At 37.3% G+C, this 25,153-nt stretch overlaps 1 protein-coding gene across 1 annotated transcript in view; it reads left to right on the top strand.

Annotated features, from left to right (window-relative positions):
* LOC124787786 (arylsulfatase B-like) overlaps positions 1–25,153 on the top strand; it is a 331,394-nt gene that overhangs the window by 278,233 nt on the left and 28,008 nt on the right. The window contains exons 7-8 of the mRNA XM_047254689.1: positions 3,295–3,452; positions 10,668–10,816. Coding sequence (XP_047110645.1) covers positions 3,295–3,452; positions 10,668–10,816 — 307 coding nt within the window. The remainder of the gene's footprint in view (positions 1–3,294; positions 3,453–10,667; positions 10,817–25,153) is intronic.

The following is a 25,153-nucleotide window of genomic DNA, read 5'->3' as shown; positions in this document are numbered from 1 at the left end:
TATAAAACTGGCAACATGCACAAATACCAGCACAAACTTTCAAATCACCACGCATTTCACAAAATAGGTATATCAATGAAAATTTTGAAAATACAGGATGCATCAAAGAGAAACATCCAATTCATCTATATTTCTGAAACTAATAACCATATACAATGAATTTTATTTTTTGATGAACGTAAAACTCAAAAGTTTTTTTTTTCATATCTTTTCATAGGTGTTCGATTACCAATGTGACATTCAGATTGTTCCCACACTGCAGCAAGCATTTCTTGAGTTACAGCTTCCATAACTGCTGATATGCAGTGTCTGAGTTCATTCATTGTTGTTGGGAACAGAGGCACATAAAAAGTCTTTTATAGCTCCCACAAGAAATAATCACATACAGTCAGGCCCTGTGATCTTGGAGTCCAGTAATATAAGGCTGAATCATTTGGTCCAACGTGACCAATCCATCATTCAGTAATCCTTTGATTTAAAAATTCATGCACTTCCAGATGCCAGTGTGATGGTGCCCCAATCCTTTGGCAAATGAAGTGGTTTGAATTAGTCTCTAACTGTAGGAAAATAAAGTTCTCAAGTATATTCAGATATGTGCTTTGTCGAAAGTGTTCTCAGCAAGGAAAAATGGACCATGCACCTTTTCCTATGAAACACACAAACCATATTAAATTTTGGAGAGTCCCTCTCATGTTGTACAACTTCATGTGGCTGTGCCATACCCCATATTCTCACATTATGACAGTTTACCTATTCATTTAAATGGAATGTTACCTTGTCACTAAACACTAAGTGTTGAAGATAATTGTCACCCTCCATTCAGCCAAGAATGAAATTACAGAGCTCCACAGGTTGTTGTTTGTCACTTTCAGGAAGAGCTTGCAGTAGCTGAATTTCATTTGGTTTCATGAATAAAAGTCGATGCAAAACATGCCAGATGGATATCGGGAGAATGTTGAGCTGTCGAGCAACATTGAGCTGTCAAACTGCATGGTGAACAGGTTCTGCAGACTCCTTGTGAAAGTATGGTGGATGCAACCAATGTCTGTGTCAGACACTCAAGTATGGCCCAGTTATTTGCCTTTACACAAACAATCTGTCTCTCATTATTGTTCATGCCATCATCTAATGCTCTGTGCTGTAGGAGGACCCACACCATACATAGAAAGAAAGACAAACTGCACAGTTATTACTGAGCTGCATTACACAAAATGTAGATCACAAAATGTTTTCTGTTGCCTTGACACCATTTTTACTAGAACTGAAGTGGATGCTCAGTGCTACTACCTAGTAGGAACCATGTAAAACTCAAGAGTTTGCACTTTTCGACAGTACACTGTCATGCACATACCTCAAATATCATAGTAGTTAAGATTTTTTGAAATTGGATGATTCTTTTTGATACACCCTGTATAACATAATTGGATACATAAAAAAAATCTACTCACCAAGTGGCAGCATGAGAAAACACATACAAAGGTTAAAGAAGAATAGTGCAACCTTTTGGAGACAGTAACTCATTGTTCTGGAAGAAGGGTTGAAGGGAAGGAAGAGAGATGAAGAAAAAGGACAGGTGGGATTTAGGAAATCCAGATAGTTTGGAAAAGCTGCCCAGAACTCTGGGTCAGGGCAATCAGTCTTTCCTTCTAATACCATCTGGTAAGCCTCCCTTGACTCAAGGCTCTGGGTGTTTCTTTCAATCTCTCCCAATTTCCTAAACCTCACCAGTCTCTTTCCTTCATCTGTCTTCATCCCCCCTCAACCCTTCTGCCAGAAGGGGGAGCCACTGGCTCTGAAAGCTTGCACTTTTCTCTAACTTTATATTTGTGTTCTCCTGCTGGTGTTTGATGCATAGATCTTTTATCTACAGAAAACAGTCATGATTAATATGCTTGTAATGCACACAAGACGAAAATGTGACCTTCAGCAACATGGTTGCAAAATGCAATGCTTGGAATGTGTTCTCAGGAACTGTGGATATTCTATCAGTTAAACAAGAATTATCATGACGTGAAACACTTGGCCAAGTGACACACCAGAAGAGTATGCTGCAAACTGTGTATACGTGGAAAAGTTGATGTTGTACTGACCTGATAAGTCAACAATACTAGGATCATCAAACTTCAGGTTGGGACAGCTGGATAAATCAGGCATAACCCATCATACACTGTATGAAACCAACCACATAATAATATTTGCTGACATGTAGGTTTTCACTGTGAAGAAGAGCTGGGAAGCCAGTGAAATTCATTAACATGACAATAATTGTCACAAGAAAGAAGAAATCGTAAAGATCAATGGATCCTGGAATCCTTTGCTGCAATGAGTTACCATTTCAGTAACAATGGAAGAGCTACAGCAGCAATGACCAGGGAAATGCCTCCGATGGATTTTAATGTCAAGAATACATATAACCTGTAGCCATGGGCTCAACTCCATTCTGCCACATGAATCTTTGAGAACCCATTCACTCACACTGCTGAAATGTCAGAAAAATGCCAGAAAAATAACTAAATAAAAGTTAGCGAAAGCACTGAGATGAAAACTGCAAGGTAGTACTGAAATGACAATTCAGTATTTCTCTTTATTACATCTAACTGTTTTCAGATGGAATAGGGAAGGAGCCTTTATAAAGAATATTTTTGTAAGGTGTAGCTGTCCTCCGTCCACAGATTGGTTTCAACACATGCTCTAAGGAGCCTACAAGCTTAACACAAACTCCAAACCACTAAATGACTTAGAATGTTTTAAAATATATAAATCATAGCCAGAGGTTAAAGAAGCACTAAGTAACGGAAAACAAAAAATGGATAGACCACTTGACTTTTAGACATATAGTCTAACATTTGGCCCATAAGACAGTAAGTACTAAACCAGAGAGGTTGAATTCTTGTTGCAAAGACCAGTTAGAGGAGCACTCTGATTACATAACCTAGGTAATTTTCTGTTCCAGCCTAGTACATATAATACATGTGTGTGTGTTTTGTGTAATTCACATGATTACATAATACAGAAAAATATGTACCTTACATTTAATGAATATATCAGAAGTTCCACACACATATGTCAGAGCTCTCTGTAAAACTTCAGTCCTGACTAGTGAAATCTTAACCCTCCCTGCAAAACATTAAACAAAAGGGATCATATTCTCTAATTTGTTCTGTAAATTCCAAATGTTGGCTGCAATAAATAAATAAATAAAATAAAATAAAATAATTAAACATTAAAAAGTATGCTGCATCTGTGTAAACAAATATAGTACTTCTAATAATCCCTTATTTAAACATGTTATAGGAATCCTCTCAAAACTGGACGATTCTGTGGGAGAGATAGTAGATGCTCTCTCCAAAGCAGAAATGCTTAACAATTCAATCATCATATTCTCAACAGACAATGGTGGTCCAGCAGCTGGATTCAATGGCAATGCAGCATCAAACTGGCCATTAAGAGGTGTAAGTGGTATTTAGCTTTATTTTCAATCAAAATGGACAGAATAATAAGCCAGCTAATCTACATGTTAGTAGACTTGTGTTTATGTGTTTGTTTCATAAATCACAATTCCAACTGAATTAGTGTTCAAGGAGGAGGCAGAGTTCCAGAAAATATATATATATATATATATATATATTATCTCTCATTTTGTTGATTTTAAAAGCAGGCAAATGACTTATTTTACACACTTCCATACACTAGTTGCTTAAAGAAGCATCATCTGTGGTGACACAACTAATCTAAAGAAAGTATTCATTCACAAATGAAAGCAGTAACAATACTTTTTAAAGTAGGCAAGTGAACATCTGCAAGAGACCTCTTCAAACAATTTTGTTCTCTTAGACTCATTTCCAAATACTTTTTCTGCTTAACGCTATTTTTCCCTAATATTAAAAAGTAGTTTCAGTGAATTGTGATTTGCATAACTGCAACACAAAATGGAATAATAGTTTGCATGTACCTATAATCTCCTCCTTCTTGTCTAGGATTCAGACAGGGATTCAGGCATAAGGCAAGATATGGGAAATCCCTATAAATTCTAAAGAAAACTAAAACCATTTCCCACTCTTTTTTACAAATAACATGATTACCTAGATTCAAGGATTTAAAATACATGTTAACTGCAAACATGTCCTTGTACACTGGATGAAGAAATACTCCCACTGCAGTTAGACAACTGTTGTTGTTCTGAGATACCTTGTGATCTGTTCATGCAGATAATAAACTAGCAGTTGGAGATGATAGCCAGTGTGTAAGTGAATAGAGGAAGAATAGCTGCTTTCAAAGTAACAGACATCCTGCTAACTTTACTGTGTGAAATTTAGCCTGAGTAACCATATATAGTCTACTATAATTCAATGATTGTTAATTATTACTGTACCTCTTAACATATGTTTCTCTTTACTGGTTTTACTTTGACTCATTGCACATTACTGGAAGTCCTTCTTCATGACGTGTTTGAAACTCAATGGATGAATGATTGACTCATTGCACTATGTCATGTTAACATACTTTTCAATAAGGAATGTGTACAGATCAGTGAGAGGACTACCATGTGTTGCATTCAAACACACAATTCTGCACAAATATCAGTAATGAAGACCACTACTGTGTGCCAATTTCCCTGTTGAACTTAAGTTTAATTCTTGTTATTCCAAAGTTACCTTCTTCACCTTTAGAGATTCTGAATAATGTTTGCATTTTTTTGCAACCAGTAACAAGTTACAATATATAGCAACAAAACAAATGCTTAAGATAATCATGTAAATGATCAGAAAGTTACCATATTTTTAACTGATAATGTTTATTATTGTTGTAAAACTTACTTGTCTACATCCCAGTGAGAGGTGGTAATTATGAACCATAGAAAATTAGAGCCTAACTAAAATAACCTGTACTTCTCAACTGCTCCCTCTGTTCTAAAATGGCATAAGACACAACCCTCTGTTTACCATTTTATTTTGAGGAAAAGGAAGAAAAGCAGGTCTGTGCCAGAAAAAAGGTCCCCATTCTACATATACACTCATTGTGGAAAAAATGTAATAATACATAACTTCATTACAAAGTACTTCAAAACAAAAGACCTCTTGGAAGAATATACAGAGTACTTCCTGTAACCATTAACACTAACACATTCTGCATAGATTAAATCACAATATCTTATGTTACCATATCTCTGCTATTTATGCTGGTATGTGTAGTAACTTTAGCTGCATACCACAGTCAATAAATCCACAACCAGTTAAAAGCTCTTGCATTTTTAATTGCATTCTATCCATCAGTAAGTCTCTTATGTACTCACAAATAAAATGAAATTAAGTTTGATTTATAAAACAGATGAGGTTCATACCAGTTAGTAGTAATAAGCAAAGCTGTGGATACACATGACACAAAATGCTTGACTAGTTTACATCAGAGCTCAAGAAATCTATTCTAAAACAAACCCTACTAGAACTAAAAACATATTTGCTTATTTGACCTTCACTGGACTAGCTGTTACCTTGAATAATGTATTATTTTATATGTAAATTTTGCATATCTTTTCAAATCTTGAATCAAATATTATGGTTCCCATTTTTAAGAAATCACTTTAACCTCCAAATCACCTTGAAAATCACGCTCAAGGTCACGACCGTTAGTAGCAATGCATGACCCTCTTTGCTACCTACAATTTTTGTCTAAAGAATTTTGCTATAGTCTCATCTCCATCCCAAGTTATTTCCCATTACGGATTAAAATGGTCCACCCTATTTGTAGTTTGAGAAATCTTGTTGCAAATTTTAAAATGCAACTGGAATTTGTATAGTATTCTATGCTATTTCACAAGTGTTTCACTAGATTTTCAGTTTTTATGTAAAGTTATAGCTTGTTTTTGTGCCTCTTTCACAGTTTCTCAAATATCACTTGCAATCAAGATAAATGAGTCAAATTTCATGTGGTACTGTATAGACCTCTGATGTATTGAGAACTCTTGAGCCCAGTCAGATGCTAATGTCACTATTAATAAGTGTATTCAAAAATTCAGGAAACTTACAAAATAAACTGCAAAACATTTCTATAATCTATGTTCAGAGGTATGTACATTCTGAACTTTCTGTCTTATATCTAGAGGCAACTATGTAATAACCCTTGTGGCTGAATTTTAGTTCTGTGTTTTGGGAAATGATTTTATAGTCATTCTAACAGTTGTTCTTATGTTGTGACTGGGTATTTTCCACTTCACCCAAAATTTACATCTTTTTAGCTCCAAGTCACACTGAGAAGTTTATTTATTGGCATTTAAGGATAAAAATCTGGATTCTCATATTATTCTTGATTAATGAGAATGATTATGGTTGAATGATGGCTCATTGACAACAATCTACTTAGAGATTAGTACGATTTGCTGTTACACAGACTTTGTGTCTCAAATTGAAGAATCTTAGAATATATTCCGTGGTATTCTGGGAACTGATGTCCCAATGACATATGAGACAGTTTTGGTACAATGATACTTTATTAATAGCATTCAGTATGAGACACATCTGAATGGTAGTGAGGTCTAAACTTGACTGAAGTCCACACATATCACACTATTCAGTCGGCGGTCCCTAGTCAGAGATGTCACCACAGAGCACCCTGCCAGGAGTGCAAAGGGCTGTAGGATGTGGTGGTCGGCAGGTGTCAGTGTATGTAGATGCATGCAACCAATCATGTCATGGCAGGCATGTGTGTGAGATATAATCAGGCCCTTTCTTGAAGAGGCATTTGCACAGATGCACCTCACTGGTCCTGTCATGGTTAGCACTCAAGTGAGACACAGTTGGACTGTTTCTTGGAGAATTTGCGATGTTATCACAGGAGTAGCTTAACCAAGGTCACACAATGAAGGTAGGAGATGAGATACTGGCAGAAGTAGAGCTGTGAGTACCGGCTGTGAGTCGTGCTTCAGTAGCTCAGATGGTAGAGCACTTGCCCGCGAAAGGCAAAGGTCCCGAGTTCGAGTCTCGGTCGGGCACACAGTTTTAATCTGCCAGGAAGTTTCAAGGTCACACAAAGTGCAATATGATGTAGTAGTTGTTGCTGCTTGAATCTGGTGTGCCAGGGGTTGTGCTGTGCCATCATGTAGAAGGCCATTTTGGGATTTGCTTGTGGTTCAATGCAAGTCACACAACTCATTGATGTAGTGTACACAGCGGCCTGTAGTTCCACACAAAATTGTATGTGAAGCCAGAACAATCACACCTGGTGTGATGTGTTGGAGCACAAGGTGATGTTTGTTTTGGCTGGCATGAAGCTAACACCTTGTGGTGAGAGGGAAATGGCTCAATCAGCAGTGATCACACTGAATTGACTCATGTTTGTTTTGGCTGGCTTGAGGCTAGCACCCTGTGGAAAGAGTGTGTTGGCTTGATCAGGTTGAGTGAAGCCATCATGACTGGCCACTGTGGTGGGGATGGGGTGCTATCTCCTTTGGTGGCAGTTGGGTGAAATTGTGTTGTCTTCATTTCTTGCTGCCACACACTGTATTGGGAATGCAGTGAAGCAAATGGCTGCCATTGTTGATGATTTTGTTAACATAGTGTCGATGATGCCAAACTGTAGCATGAACTAAACTGTCCAAACACCATTCAACTGGTTGAATCACGTGCTCCAGGTAGATTGCACAGAATTGATCTGGCGTGGCTGAGACACTGGACTTAAACTGCCCATCTATTTACATAGCATGGAGCTGTCCAACACTGCATTGACTCAGAGCACTTACATGGTTATTTCATGGAGAGTGTTGGGAACATTGTTGCACAGCAATGAATATTTCAATTAAGTATTCTACGTTCAGGTAAGCCATTTCCTGAGTACTAGTGTATAGTGTAACAACAAAGTTGCACTGCATTGTTGGTTAACTGTTGTCAGCATTGGAGCAATGTTCGGAAACATTAATGGTAATGTTTACATGTGTAGTGCATTTGGTGGTGTCACTGTGGTAGGAAGAGTGGACTATGATGTGACAGGGACTGCTATCCCAATTATGTAAGAGATGGTTTCACTGTAATGATACTTTGTTAGTAGTGCACAGTACAAGGCACATCAAAATGGCAGCAAGGCCTAAACCCAACTTAAGTCCACAGACATCATAGTACTCAGTGTGTGGTCCATGGTCAGATGGTCAGAGATGTTACTTCATTGGAGTCCCCACAATGTCTTTCATGTCAAACAAGGAGAAATTTGGGAGAGAACTAATGTAGAGGAAGAATAAATAATTTGGGGCATGGTGATGTCAAAGGACTCTGAAGAACAGTTCAGCTGAATGGATGGCATGATGAAAAGAAGTTATAAGATGAACATCAATAAAAGTAAAACAAAGGCAATGGAATGTAGTTAAATTATATCAAGTGATTCTGAGGTAATTAGCTTCAGGAATGAGACACCAGGAGAACTTTTTAAGAAAAGCAGTTCTGCAAAAGAGCCATTTGTTAACACTACATTTAAGTGTTATGAAGTCTGTTCTGAAAGTATTCATCTGGACTGCAGCCTTGTATGGATCTGAAACATGTCCAATACACAATTCAGACAAGAAGAGAATAGAAGCTTTGCAAATGAAAAAGAATCATAAAGAATAAATGAGTAGATCAGAAATCTAATATGAGGTGCTGAATTGAAATTGTCCATGAAGTAACAGCAAGAAGTCTGTGTGTGTTGGGGGGGGGGGGGGGGTGAAAGTTGTAGACAGAGACTAAGGTTATTAGAGTTAAAAGGTTCAAATGGATGTGCATTGCATAATTATGAATAGATCAAGAAGCTTGAACAAGATGAACTAGTGTGGAGTGCTGCATCAAACCAATATTAAGACTGAAGACCACAGCAAAAGCATCAACACAGAGGAATAGAGTCACTAAGTACAAATGAAAATGAATCCAGTTCTCTGCATAGATCTTGTATCTATTCTGACATAACATTCAGTGTAATTTTTCATTCTCTTCAGTTGCACATCTTTACTGTACACATTTTTTCACTTGATTCCAGTTGCCTCTTGCTCCCACTGCTTTAAAAAATTTGGAACTGAAAAGTGTTTCAAGAGGTTTTTTATTTGTGCTTCTATCAAAACAACTCCAATTACTCCTTCCTCATAAATTGGTAATAAAGTAGTCCCTTTGCACCCCAAGTAGTGTTTGAATTATTACATTTGTGGCTGCCTGTATAATGGAACACAAGAAGCAGTACTGACCATACAACATATCAATCTTAAAGGGTAATATTGAAGAAAATCCACTACCATTCCACCAGCATCCATTATGGATAAAATTAACTTGTCTATCATAAAGGTTATGGTGAATATGAAAAAAAAAAAACCAAATTTATAATTTTTTTCTATTTACAACAAGTTTTGATAAATATAGCTGGAAACACTCTTTGAAATTCTGCAGGTCACTGAGATAAAAAATAAATACACAGAAAGTGTATCTACAACTTGTACAGAAATCAAGCTGGAACAAGTTAAGAAGAGAGTGCGTAAGGGATCATACAGTGGGCATCCACTTTAAATCAAGGAGAGAGGCATGTCAGGGTAATCCATGCAGTTGTGTGAACTGCTGTGCCAAGTTGGCTTACTTGCTAATCCACCTGCCTAGTAAGTTGGAGGTCCCAGTTTGATTCCCAGCCTTGGTACCAATTTTTACTCACTGCTCTATATTCATAAAAGCTTTATTTCAATTCCATGAATAGTTTCAGGCCATTAGGTCCGTGTTCAGATGGCTACACTACTTTATCACACTATCATTTTCATCAGCAATATATCCATCATGGATAGATAAAATAATTTTAAAACAAATGACACTCTAGAAACAGAAAATGAAAGCTACGATGTAATGTTTTGAAAACAGAGTGACCAAACGAAAAACTGCAAGTTTTCAGCCAGTTTTCCACAAGAAAGAAAGCCGGGTGTATTTTTAGAAAGTACTTACCTGGACTGTAGCATTGTATAGCAATGAAATGTGGACAGTAAATGTTACAGACAAGTAGAGAACAGGTATTTTGAAATGTTGTGTTACAGAAGAATGCTGAACTGAATTTGGATATTTCATTTAACTAATAATGAAGTACCATTTGATTATTAAAAGGGTACATTGATAGGATGCATCCTGTGGCATCAATGAATGTTTAATGTGATAATGGAAGGAGGTGTTGAGAATAAAAACTGTAGTAGGAGATTAAGTACCATTTGATTATTAAAAGGGTACATTGATAGGATGCATCCTGTGGCATCAATGAATGTTTAATGTGATAATGGAAGGAGGTGTTGAGAATAAAAACTGTAGTAGGAGATTAAGGCTTTCATGTGGTAAGCAGGTTCAAAACAATGTAGGCTGCAACAGATCTGCAGAGAGGAAGAGGCAGGCACAGGGTCAACTAGTGTGAGGATCAGCATCAAACCGTAAGGATCAGTATCAAACCAGGCTTCAGATTAAAGACTACAACAACAGTATGTAGTCTTATTATTAGGCTAGTTTTCAGTATGTAAGAGGGTGCTTATCTCCCATCCTGAAGGTGTCAGAGAATGATGCACACATTTGAAAAATGTCAAAGTATATAGATAGAAATAAAAGGCAGCATATGCAGAAATAATTACTCTCAATCAGTAAATTAAAGTAACCACAATAAATCATTTAAAAGTATGACTCAGTCATTATTCATTTTAGGTAAAGAATACATTATGGGAAGGTGGAGTAAGAGGAGCTGGCCTCATATGGAGTCCACTACTCTCCAAGCCTAAACGTGTGTCAACTCACATGATGCACATCACTGATTGGTTGCCTACTCTGTATGCAGCTGCAGGAGGAGATGTTTCGTAAGTTTCTATCTATTTTATTTATTTTCATTTATTTACTTATGTTTATTTGATCAATAAACAATATACGTTATATGGGTCAAATCAAATATGTTGTGATGGAAGTTGGCAATTTCAGTGTTCTGAGGAGCCAAATGTTACATCCTCATCACTAATGATAAATGGTTGGAAGGTACCCAAAAGGATCTCTCATCATAGATATATGGATAGCCATACAAAAGATTAGTTGCCACAAGTGCACTTTAAATAAATATACTTTGCTCAACTTGTTACTGAAGAGCTGCTACACTGTTAAACCTGTGAAACCTCTGGACAGCATTATTTACATCCAAATTGACTTTTATTTCCAGATTTTCTGTGTCATTATCTATGAATAGTGTTGTATCATCTTCATAAATAGCTATACTGCCATTATTAACAATGTCTGAGTTGTGATTTATGTACAAAAAGAGAAGCAAGTTGTGAATAGTGAAAAGTCACTGAAGGAGATGTTATAGTAATTAATATGGGTTTCATTACATGATCCAGGAACAGACAATAGCACAGAAACTTTTTGTAAGTTACTTCAGACAATATTATTATGATAATGGAAGAGCCTGGTGGAACACAAATGGTAGAAATGATCTAGCACTTCCCATATGCTTAAAATCATGCAGGGATATCAGCAGTGAATAAAATCATCTCTCCAGTCCAGTAAATGGAGTAAACAGTTTTCGATAATAAAGTGAAAATGAATAAAGTTACACTTCAGTTAAAGCACATTGTCACAGAATACTTTAGTGATGATTTACATATAAGAAGTTCTGTTATCAATGTACAAAGAAGTCTGAGTGACAGTTTCTCCCTGACTGAATACAGGCAACTTATTGAACTCAGATATGTCTGACTGTTGACTACCTGTGGCATTGTTCATAGTGACTGTTTACAGACTTGCATAGGAACAGTTTTACACAATGTTGAAATACAGAGCTATTACATTTTTAATAACAGCATAAAAGGCAGGAACTGTAAGCAACACTTTCACGCTTTTGATGATGAAGTTATTTTGATAAACCAGTAGCAGTATATTCTTTATATGCATTTTGTACTGGGTAGTTTTGTTGTAAGCTAACTTTTCAGTGCACCCTTTTATCCCCATGTGTTATGAAATCGGGCCAATAAATTTCCAGAAACCCAATTTTATGCTTGAAATATTTCTCTATGGTAACTAACATGTTTTCTGTAATAAAACTATATGTAACTGAGTAGAGAAAAAGAATGATTAAAAGACAATAATGTTAGACATGTAAATTTAGACTTTCTGAGCATTTACTATTGGTGAAAATCTCAGTTTCCTGCTGAGTTGTACCATTAAGAGATCACTGGAAAATTATGAGCATAACATTCATTGAAATGTCATGGTACCTTAATCCTACCACCTGCCCACAAACCCAAGAGCTTTTCATAGTATCAGGGCATTTGTGAAAAGCTTGTGTTCTGAAATTTGAATGAATAAGTAACAGAATTTTTGAGTAGTTACCAAGTTATAAGATTAAAAGAAGAAACAAAATATTCTTTATACCACATAGAAATAGGGCTTTCAAATTAGATAGGTCAGTCCTAAAACAAGGAGAAGAGGGGGAGGGGGGAGCAGTTGGATTTTTAAGCACTCATGGTTTTCATGAGTCTTCATCTGCTTTGTTCACTGTAGTGTGGTTAGGCTCATCTTTTATGAACGGTTCTGATCCGATATTATTTTTGATCAAATCAGTGCATTATCAAAATAACACCCAAAATTTCAGGACAAACTGTTAAAAACTAGGACTCAGCAGAATCACAGTTATCATGGGTTTAACAATAATAACATATTTTCACATAATCTATCATGCCACTGATGAGAAGTTAACAGCAGTTTTGCACATACTGACTGTTCGGACTCATTGGTACTTGAGTAGTAAATTTTAGTGGTGAATTGAATTGAACTGAATTTTGTTTGATGCTGTATGATTACTTGGTGTACAGTAATGTACATGTAATACAGGGCATGCCATAAACAAAAAATAATCATTACCATGTGTTTCTTAAACATTTTGACTATATTCTAACATCTTTGATTATAAATAGAATGTGATAACTACCCCTACACTGTAAAGTTCCTTTTTCACAACATAGTCTTTGAGTTTGGAAATTTGGGATCATGTACACTATCATGTAGGTTTTTAGACAGTCTTATTAATAATGTGATACCTGAGTACTGGGGTCCTTTCTCAAACACTGTCAGCTGGTGGGGTATGCTTTGTACATCATTCTTCCAGTGTGTTGTCGGTGTGTACACTAGCATTTGTAATACAGTCTGCACATAATTTTTGAGGTGTACTGTTGCTTTTTATATGAGCAATGATGTAAAAGTTAAGAGTCCTAGATTTTTGAAGCATATTCTGGAAGGTCCCAAGTTTGAGTCTCGGTCTGGCACACAGTTTTAATCTGCCAGGACATTTCATATCAGCACACACTCCACTGCCAAGTGAAAATCTCATTCTGGCATATTCTGCATGGTTATTCTTAAAATGTTCCTGTGCACACAATCTGTTTTTCTGCACACTGCGGTAGCTGCTTCATTATGAATATGATGGACCTGAGTCCATGCTGTTTCCATTTCAGCTCATTTCTGAGGCAATACCTAGGATTCTAGTGGATTCTACTGCTTGCAGCCTTGTGTCATTCACCTATAAATCCATGTATACAGCCATTTATTTGTTTCAAAATGTTGTTTTTTATGTTTATAACCAGTCCATTTTCCAAGAGCCCTTGGGCTATGAAGTTAGCAGAAATGTATGCTCTTTTCTCAAGCTGTTCCTTATTTTGGTCACTGTTCGATATTGTCATGTCACCTGCATACAACATTTTCTTCTCTTTCTCTTCAACAGCCATGTCATTAACCAACAGATTAAATATTAATGGAACCATTACTGATCCCTGTGGCAATCCATATTTGATGGCTCTGGTTTCTGACTGGTATGTGTTCCCTGAGCCGTGGTAAAAATTGCTGTTTAGAAGAGCACATCACAGTGCGTTGTGTGAAGCAGTCGCCCTCCGTTTCTGGTGGTGGGGCCGCTGTGGCAATCGCAGCTTTGGTGTCTCCCTCTAGTGGGAAAGGGGAAAGGTTGCCTGTTCACGTGCATTTAAGGGGCGCTATGAGCTCGCCAGTTGGTCAGTCTGGGTGAGTCTGGAGTCAGTCTGGGGTCAGTCTCTCGTCCCCAGCTTGCCAGTCTGTCTCTCGTCCGAATTTGTAGAGCAGTGAGAGAACTCAACGAGTGGTCGCCCGGTCGGGGGCTTAGTTCCTGCATCTGAGTCTGCAATTTAGGCCTCCAGTCTGCTCGAGTTGCTCAGGCAATGGTCATTGGCGGTTGGATCGATCGGTTGGTCGGTCGTGCACAGAGACACAAGATGACTTGTCTACCTTGAGTGTCGGCGCATGTGAGGTCACCACGTGAGTCCAGTGGGCCGTATAGCGAAGGGTAGTAACTTCGTGGCCGTCACGAGAGCAACAGGAGTCAACCCACGACATCAGTCTGGCCAGTGCAAGCTGTGACGCTGTGAGACGGGAGATCGGCGCGCCATCCTGCGTCCGTTGAAGCGGCTGGCAGCGGACAGTTTGGGAGAGTGATTTGGGGGTGCTACGCCAGGTCTTCTCAAGAAATCGCAGTTTATTAGAAGTTAAGTGATTGTTGATATGTTGTTTGATTTACTCTTGTTAACTTCTACTTGTTTTCTTGGTGAGGTCACCAGCCGTTTTGCTTTGTGGTCATCCCACCATTCTTCTCCGTTTACCTACCCACAGGAAGGTGGTTATTTATGAATTGGGTGGTCTGTTTTTCCCCTTGTGGAGTAGGGGTGGGTTAGAGCAACCTGCGGTTCGGGTTGTTCGGTAATCTCCCTATCAATCTGCCGTACGTTAATAGCTGCCTCTGTCATATTTGTCAGATTCGGTGTGTTAACAGATTTATTGCTTGAAGTGTAATGGCCTAATTCCTGAAGTATGTTTTTATCTTGCCTATCATGTTGAGAGGCAGTATATGTGTACTGTAGAGAATGTTTGGCCAACCTTGTATAATTTTATGTAAGATTGCATTTCATGGGCTTTTATTTAAATGGTCATTTTAGTATATAAAGTTGCCACCCTTCCACCGTAAGACTTTTCTTAGAAATTAAAGTCAAGTTGCACCTTCAGTGGCAAGTTAATCTTTTAATTTTAGTGTTTTGTATCATTTCCATCCCTCCTATGGGGTGCATAGTGTGTGTGCTTGTGTGAATTGTTAAAACTTTTGCTTTAAGGTAATCTGGTGTGTTGCAGATTTGCACCTGTGTAGTCTTTCAGAGGTTGCTGTGAGCCCTGGCAACTACTTCCACACTCACATAGTGTGATTAAATGTGTTAATGTTCTTGATGAATCGCTAGTAAATAAAGTAAATTCTTAAGAAAAAGTAAATTCATTGTTCATTCCCTGTTGATACGTACTGTTTATTGTTGCATAAGTATAACAGTATCCTCTCTCCTGCTTGTCATCAAATGCCACAGTTTTCCAATTTTTGTATGAGTATTTCGTGATCAGTGGTCCTGACACTTTGGACAGATCCAGAAACATTTCCAATGCGATTTTTTTTCCTCATCTAAGTACTGTATAATGTAATCTGCCACACTGCCAGTTGCTGATTCTGTAGATATACCCTTTCTGAAATAATGCTGTGACAGCACAAGAAAATTACCTTCAGTTAATCAACTAAAGTATTATACATAAGCTTTTCCAGAATTTCTGAGAAACCTGATACAAGTGAAACTGGCCTATAGTTGTTGGGATTATTCTTATCCCATTTCTTGTGCACTGGCATTACTTTGCTTACCTTTGGCTTGTTTGGAAAATTTTCATCTCTGAATGAACAGTTTGCTTTGTCCAATAATGATGTGATTATTTGTTCATTTATCAGCTTTATTATTTGATCTGATATTTCAACATCTCCAGTTGATTTCTTGGATTTCACTTTCTGTATGGTATCCTTCACTTCATCTTATGTTATTGGCTTCAAGGAGATGGATTTTCTTGTCTCTTTACTTCAGGGAATGTTACATTAAGACTACTTTTAACTGTTATAATAAATACTTCATACTTTTCATTTACATTCTACAGTTGTAGGGTTTCATTACAGATTTCTCCACTTAATATTCTTCTAAAACCGAGCGAGGTGGCGCAGTGGTAGCACACTGGACTCGCATTCGGGAGGACGATGGTTCAATCCCACGTCCGGCCATCCTGATTTAGGTTTTCCGTGATTCCCCTAAATCGCTCCAGGCAAATGCTGGGATGATTCCTTTGAAAGGGCATGGCCGACTTCCTTCCCCATCCTTCCCTAATCCGATGAGACTGATGACCTCGCTGTTTGGTCTCTTCCCCCAAACAACCCCTACACTCTTCTAAAGATGTAACTATTTTGCTCATTGATGATCCTGATTTGTTTGGTTGTTTATTTTTGTTCGGATACTACATCATTTAATGACGTAGTATAAGAATTGACTACATGTGACTCATAGTTACACCTACTGATATTAGCAATGATGTTGTCAATAAGAGTCTGACTTTGAGAAGTTGCTCTTCTTGGAGCAGATAATGTTGTCTCCATGTTAATCTGTAATAACAATTCTTATCATGAAGTCTTCACACATATCAATGTTTCCCTTTACATTCACTACTAGCAAGTTTGATTTTTTTTTTTCAGAAAGATGTTAATCTTGCCACTTGTGATCTGTACACACAATACAATGTAAAGTCATCTGTCACTATACCAGTAATTTCAAAGTCTTATTCTTCAGCTATATGTAATCTTACACCTTTACTGTTCATAGGCTGCAGTAGATTTCCTGTTTTAATATACATAAACAATCCACCACCTTTATGCCAGATCTACAGGTATAACTGGATAAGATAGAGTTCTTTATTGTCAGGTTATTTACTTGACTTTCAGTTAGCCCATATTCACTAATGCATAGTATATCTGGTTCTATTTTCTTGTTATCACTGTATTAAATATTCTGATGCAGTAGTTTTATATAATTTTTCTTTTACTGCCTTACATTTTGTGAGCCATATTCTGTAGTGCCTCCTTTTTGTGTGGTGCTTATAATTTTGCCTTTTCACCAAGGGTATTTGCTTTTCCACTCCCATCAGGCCATATTAGTTTTCCTTGCTTCCTTGATTAAGAAGACATTTGTAAAAATTCTGCTGGGCGTTTGAGTTGGAGACCTCAGTCTTTTTAAAGGCATGCCATCCTTTCCTAGGAGTTTTCACATAGAAACTAGTTTGGGACTATGAAAACCTTGAAGATTATCACATTGTTTTTTGATGGCACAATTTATTTTGGAGACTCACTGAACTTCTTTTCTGATACCAATAAGTATCAGCCAGGATCATGCATAGACACTTTCTGCCAAATGACTCTGTTTCTTATTTTGTTATTCCATCGAGTATACAGACACCTCTCTTAATATGTTTGTTTTCTGAAACCAGTCTTTTAACTGCTTGTTTTTCATTTACCATATTTTTAAAATGTTTGTTGCATTGTAATTCTCAGTTGCCCATCAATTTTGCAGTTGGAAACAGTGATATTTTTCAGCAATGAGTCACCAATTATTAGAAACCAATTTTCACTCCCTTGCATAGTTGTGGTCTTGTCTTGTCTTTTACTGTATGTCACCATCTTCCATTTATATTTATCTACAGATGTTTGTCTTGTTGAGTTTTTCATGAAATCATCATTGGAAACACTGGACGTGTTGCTGTTTTTGAAGTTTGTACGTGCATTCATATTTTTGTGGTCATGTTGTTTTTCTGTTTGATGGATTTTACACACACACACACACACACACACACACACACACACACACACACACACACACACACAACACAGGACTGCTTTTCTCATATTAATCTATCATTTTCTTTTGTTATAGTCAATATTTTTTATTTTAATGCCTCAGTGTTATTTCTTGTTTTCTGAATTCCCTGCACTTACAAGGTGAGCCATTTCATCATTTAAACAGCCATAGCATGTCGACAGAAAATCATCATTGATGAATTTTAGGTTTACTTTCATGCACTTTTTGTGTAGCCAGTAGTTACACGTGACACACAAAACACCTTTCAATACTTACTATTCACATTCTCTCCACAAAGAAATGTTTATTTCTTGCTTTTTTAATGAGAGCAAAGTGTCACTGTATTTTTCCTGCTGATGCCATCTTGCAGACATGTGTATTTGCTTTAGATGATTATTTTTATTATGTAAGCTCATACAAGGGAGACTAACGAATGAAGTTTTTATTACTGTCACAGCTTTTACTGTTTTTAACTTGTCTGTTTTTGTCCTCTGCCCACAAAGCTTTAATCACTGAAAATACTCCTTTCAATAAACAGAAAGCTTTAGGTGTTTGTTTTTCGCGTGTGCTGTTCAGGAGTGGAATGGTAGAGAGATAGTATGATTGTGGTTCGATGAACCCTCTGCCAAGCACTTAAATGTGAATTGCAGAGTAATCATGTAGATGTAGATGAAGTGAAAATTCAATCAAGCTTCTAATATATTTTCATTACACTCTCTCATTGTGAGAAAGAGTAAAAGTTTCCTGCCATTTTATCTATATTCCATTCCAGCAGTTTATCATCACACTATTTACTAATACAACAGTACTTATTAAGCAGTTCTTCCTGGACAGAACAACACACAAAATATGGGAAAGGCAACCACTCACTTATAGCTGACTATTGTGTGAAGCATAGAAACATGTAACAGAAAACAGTATTCACACTAGCTTTTGAGCACTTGTGGTTTTTCTAGTAACAGTACACACATTCCCACACACAGCTACACAGTCACCCAAATGCACATTCCCACAGTCATGATGAGACTAATTATTTATTATCAATCACTGAAAGCAGTTGCTTGGGCTAATGGAGGTGGTCAGGGGTGGAGAAGAATATACAAGACAAGGAGGCAGCAGCAAGATAAGGCAAGGCAGGTCTTTCTACAGATGACTCAGTGGCTGCATAGCAAGCTGAAAGGAGTTCAGAGGGTACAGAAATAAGAGATAGAGGGAGAAGGGGGAGAGTGGGAGCGAGGGAGGGAGGAGAGAAAATGAGAGGAAGGTAAACGGCCCACATAATGAAACAGCTTCTGAAATAATTTCTGTTGTGGTGTGTATGTTCAGCAACTTGATGGTGAAGTTTGTAGCTTGCCGCAGGTTAGCAGTGACCGTTCACATGAGTAGATGGTTGTTTATCACTATGCCCAAACAGAATGTTGTGCAGTAATTACAGCATAGCTGATATATAACATACCTGCTTTCACACATAGCCATGCCTTTTAATGGGTAGGAAATGCCTGCAACTTGACTGCAGTAGGAGGCAGTGCATGGGTTCGTGGGACAGACTTGCACCTGGGCTCACCACAAGGGTCTTATCCACAGGGTGCAGGATTGGAAGCAAGATTGGAATAGAGGTGTACCCACTCAATCTACAGAAGATCCTTGTCCACAAGTCTGTTTCCCAAATTTTTCATTTGTGAATTTCATAAACTTTTCAGACTACAGTTATTGCATCCTAGAGATGGACTACAGATATTACTCACATTCCCACTGAATCTTTAATCAAATTCTACATTATTTACTATTTCACTGTCCAGAATTGGTGCTTGATTGATTTTCAGTTTTGAACAACATAAAATGAAAGAGAAAAAAGAAAAGAAATTTCACATGAGCTAAACTCTACAGTCAGTACCAAGGTATAAGAATAATATGTGTAAAACAGAGTACTTAACTTTTGTTCTCTGTGATGATGAGGTCCAGGTTAAATTCAGTTACAAACTTTGTTTCTTTCCTTGTCCTTTGTGGATTTGTTTCCTCAGCTAGTAATGTAGCATTTTACATCCGTAACTGCTTCCTTTGATCTTGCCACAATAGAACAAGGTTATTATGATGGATGCAGCTCTGAAATTAAAAATTTGTTAAAATGCCAGTTTTAATATTTTCAGATGGATCCCAGTTCTGACCACTGGTTGAAATGTGAACTTGTCATGTTTCCTTAACTTCAAGGCTGCAGTTGATCTTGAACACTGAGTGTACATCAGTTATTCCAAAATCAGTTAGTTGTTTAACAAAATTTGTTGCCTGCAGTTCTTCATCCAAGCATCTCAAAACTTTTGTCTTTGTAACCTGACTAAATATGTAATAAACAGCTCAACACATCTGACTGAAATCATCCAATATATTCAAGAATTCAACTGGTAAAAAAACTGGGACAAGAATGACTTACAAAAACTGGGACAAGACTGAGGCAACATGGATTCTGCCTTGTAGCTTATACAGGGTGAGGCAGCTAAGTCATAACACACCTCGTATCTCCCCAACCATAATAGATACAAAGATGCTGTTTGAAAAGTGAATTACAGGGACAGGGGCTACTTAAATACATCACATTTCATGTTTGTGCTATTTTCTTTTTCAGAGATATGAAGCCATCTTTGTTGTTTTCTTTTTAAATGGAACCCTATGTTAAATTTTAGCATAACATGATGGGCTTAAAAAGACGGTTTCAAATATGTGTGTATCATAATATTTAGACAAATAGTTTTTGAGACACAGATATGTTCTTGTATTGTGTTCATCCTTCAAAGTGGCGTTGTCCAATGTGACCTTTCCTGTCAACCACTGAGGAATATAACAGGGAAGGTGTTGTTTTCCGGCTTCTTGATAACGCCGCAAGGTGACCCATGAGGTAGCTGCAGAGAAGGGTATAAATGTGCTGCTGGGGCAATGAGACATCTCATTTCCATCACAGTTTCTTGGAGCAGACATATACACCAATGAAGAAAAGTTAGATATGCTTATAGTGCATGGTGAAAGCAGAAGAAATGTTAGAGCAATAAAGCGGTATGGAGAGCTGTATCCTGATCGTGAGCTTCCTATGCGCCAGCTTCTTGCATGTATTTGCAAGAAACTACTTGAGTCAGGATCATGGAACACCATACAGAGGAGAAGGCAACTGGCAAGGTACATGAAGAGGGCATTCTAGTGTTGGTGCATATTGACCATAATGACCCTACTGTTTTGTCATGGCTTATTGCCTCGGAATGTGTTATAAGTAAGAGAAGTGTTCTACGCATATTGCACCGGCATAGATTTCACCAGTTTCACCTCTCATTGTATCAAGCACTCTCTGGTGTGGATTTCAAATGGCGCCAGGAATTCTGCCAGTTTGCTCTGCAGCGCCTACAAGATGATCCAATGTTTTTTCGATGGGTGCTTTTTACTGATGAAGCGACTTTCACCAACCACGCTAATGTGAATTTGCATAATATGCATCACTGGTCAATAGAGAACTCTCATTGGCTCCGACAGGTACAGCGTCAGCAACCGTGGAGTGTTAACATGTGGTGCAGCATCGTCAGAAATGTCATTGTGGGGCCGTACGTCATTCCAGGTATACTAAATGGCAATAACTATGCACAGCTCCTGCAAAATGTTCTGCCCATTTTGCTGGTAGAAGTACCACTAATTATGTGTCAGTGCATGTGGTTCCAACATGATGGCTGTCCTTCCCACTCTTCCCGTATGGCTACAGCACTGTTAAATGAAAAGTTCCCGGATTGTTGGATAGGACGACGTGCTGAAGTGAAGCAGCCAGCCCGGTCTCCTGATTTGCCCCCTCTTGATTTTTTTCTGTGGGGAGCAATCAAACATAAAGTGAATGCTCAAATACCACCTATGACAGACTATATGAAGCAACATATCATCAAAGCATGAGCTGATATCTCACGTGACACCCTCGCAGCCATTCACAAATCATTTGAACGGCGACCACAAGTGTGCATTACAGCAGAGGGGAAGCATTTTGAGCATATGCTTCAGTAAAGTTTTGCATCATGTATAGTACGTATTTTGCATCTTCATGTGTATTTACTTTGTATTGTGATCAATAGTAAATATTGTCAAACAAAAAACAAATACGTATGAAATAATTGTGATCAATAAGGGCCTCCTCATTTACATTTGTATTTCTGTTACTTAAAATGTATTAACATTTTGTGGTATTTTAATACTGTATGTTGTCTACTATTTTGGTATCACAGTTGTCAAATAACTCAATAATATTTGCGTGACATCATCAGTTAATTTTTACGCAAAATATCACAGTACGTATTACTATTGTCGGGTATATGAGTGTGTTTGTGTAAGAACGGACTCACGATGTCTGCCATGTACTCTACACAACAGGAAAAGTCACATTGGACAACGCCGCTACGAAGGATGAACACGATCCAAGAACATATCTGTGTCTCAAAAACTATTCACCTAAATATTATGATGTACACATATTTCAAACTGAAGCCCATCATGTTATGCTAAAATTCAACAGAGGGTTCCATTTTAAAAAACCAAAGATGGCCTCATATCTCTGTAATGAAAAATAGCACAAACATGAAATGTGATATATTAAAGTAGTCCCTGTCCCTACAATTCACTGTCCAAACAGCGTCTTTGTATCTATTATGGTTGGGGAGATACCAGGGGTGTTTTGACTTAGATGCCTCACCCTGTATAATAATTTAACAGTCACAGTCACAATTGGCATCTACAGCTACATGTATACTCCGCAAGCCACTGTATGGTGCATGGTGGAGGGTACCCTGTATCACTATCAATCTTTTTTTTTTCCTGTTGCACTCACAAATAGAGCAAGGGAAAAATGACTGTCTCTATGTCTTCATACTTATCCTAATCTCTTTGTTCTGTTCTTCATGGTCATTGCATGAATTTAGTGTTGTTATATAAGAATTTTTGTAAAAGTAAAATTAAAATTTTATGAATTTATACATGTCACTCATGCTGAAAATTGCAGAATGAGATAAACAATATTTTAAAGTTGCTATCATGTTTGTTGTGTGAATGAAACACCAAAAATTACATAAAATTAAGTTTATTAGTAAAGAAAATATTAGGAAATTATGGTGAGTCAAAGGATGGTAACTTACTTTAAATATTCTTGTATTAAATGCTTCTCATAGAACAAATAACTGTGACAAAGCAAAACTGTGGAGCGTTGAGTCTAGAAATAAATGTACTTTGAAGTTTTTAGATTTTTTGTAATCAATTAATTTCATAATTAAATTGCCTTTATGGTACAAAATTATCTAAATGTAACATATCAAGCTAATTACAGTCAATTCAGTAACAGTTACAAACACAAACAACGATTTGGTGTTCACAGTAAATTAGTATAATATGCAACATTAGTATTGATCATTGCAGTGAGAAGTATTCCACTATTAAGTATTCCAGAATCAGTAGACATAGAATGTGTGGTGTCACCGCCAGACACCACACTTGCTAGGTGGTAGCTTTTAAATCAGCCGCGGTCCAGTAGTATACGTCGGACCCGCGTGTCGCCACTGTCAGTGATCGCAGACTGAGCGCCACCACACGGCAGGTCTAGAGAGACGTACTAGCACTCGCCCCAGTTGTACAGCTGACTTTGCTGGTGACGCCACACTGACAAATACGCTCTCATTTGCCGAGACGATAGTTAGCATAGCCTTCAGCTAAGTCAATTGCTACGACCTAGCAAGGCGCCATCACCAAGTTATATTGAGATGATAATACTGTATCAACAAGACCAATGTTCACCAATTGTGGATTAAAGTTAAGTATTCCAGCAGCTATGTACTTTTCTTTATAGCATTCATTACGTATCCTGTTTCAGACCTCACGCCAGCCTGTGTGAGTTTAAGCATGTGCCTTTCGGCTTCCTCTCATTGTGTCTAGGCTGTCTTGTCTAGACACAACAGAATGCATGGTCCCATTGTGCCATGTTACAACTTCCAGTTATGAAAAAAGAAATTGAGAAAGTCATAGAAAATTTAGAACAAATATAGCAATAGAATCTAAAGAAATTCCAATGAAACTCGTTAATCATCCATCAAAGATTATTTGAAAAATATGAAAAATTCATTGGGGAGACACAGATTGGGTTTAGAGAAGGTTTAGGTACAAGGAAAGTAACAGTCACACTACAAGTTCTAGCCCAAAACTGCTATCATAAGGATAAAAATGTAGGCCTTTTTTATTGATTTGAAAACTTGACAAAGAGGTTATCAGAGCCTTACACAAAATTTTTAACAAAATTTATGATACAGCTCATTACCCTGCCTAGAGGCTATTATTAGTTCCCTCTTCAAAAATGAAGAATGCAAGAAAATGTAAAGATCATAGACTCATTAGTCTTGTGAGCCATTCTTTGAAAATATTTCTGAAAAATCATCCATCAAAAGTTATTTGAAAAATGTAAGAAATTCATTGAGGAGACACAGATTGGGATTAGAGAAGGTTTAGGTACAAGGAAAGTAAGAGTTGCACTACAAGTTCTAGCCCAAAACTGCTATGATCAGGACGAAAATGTGTGCCTTTTTTATTGATTTGAATAAGCCTTTGATGGAGGCAACACCATAAAGTTATGAAAATTCTTAAACGAATAGATATAGATCAGAAAGACATCCACTGTATAGAGAACTTGTATCAGCATCAGACAGAGCAGGTTAAGTTTGATAATGAGTTCATGAACTTAGTTAATACCTGTAAAGAGGTTCAACAAAGATGCATTCTGTCACCCTATTATTCAGTTTGTACTCAGAGAGTATTTTTCAGGAAGTCCCTGGTGACACAGAAAAAGGTATAAAGGTTAATGGAGTTTTTCTCCAACAACATTTACTATGCTGATGATACACCAATGACTGCTGGTAATTTAGATGAACTTCAACAACTCACCAACATAGTAGGAGGTTACAGCAGTAATGTAAGTCTCAATATTAATACCAAAAAACACATTTTATTATTGTCATGCAACAGCCTGACTTCTTTACAAATGCAAATCTACAATTCAATGCTCCTTAATACAAAGAATAGTCAGGTTTAAGTCTGTTGGAACATGGCTCTGTAAAAGATTGGAGACCAGACATGGAGATGAAATATCACATGGAGAACACTTGTAATGCCTTCATAAAATTAAGAAAATTCTCACAAGTACAGACCTAGATCTAAATCAAAGAGTTCAATTTATAAAATGCTATATTTGGTCTGTACTTCTATATGGTTCTGAAGAATGGACACTGAATGTGACAACAGTAAGCAATATCAAGCCCTTTGAATTGTGGATTTACTACAGAATGCTTAAAATAACATGAACAGCAAGAATATCTAACAATGAAGTATTCTGAAGAACATACAAACAGCAAAAAATGTAAACAATGTTTAGAAGAAGAA

This window comes from Schistocerca piceifrons, chromosome 3 (assembly GCF_021461385.2).
Source record: "Schistocerca piceifrons isolate TAMUIC-IGC-003096 chromosome 3, iqSchPice1.1, whole genome shotgun sequence".
Taxonomy (NCBI): Eukaryota; Metazoa; Arthropoda; class Insecta; order Orthoptera; family Acrididae; genus Schistocerca; species Schistocerca piceifrons.
The sequence above is the reverse complement of the archived record's forward strand: the minus strand, read 5'-3'. Positions and strand labels throughout refer to the sequence as shown.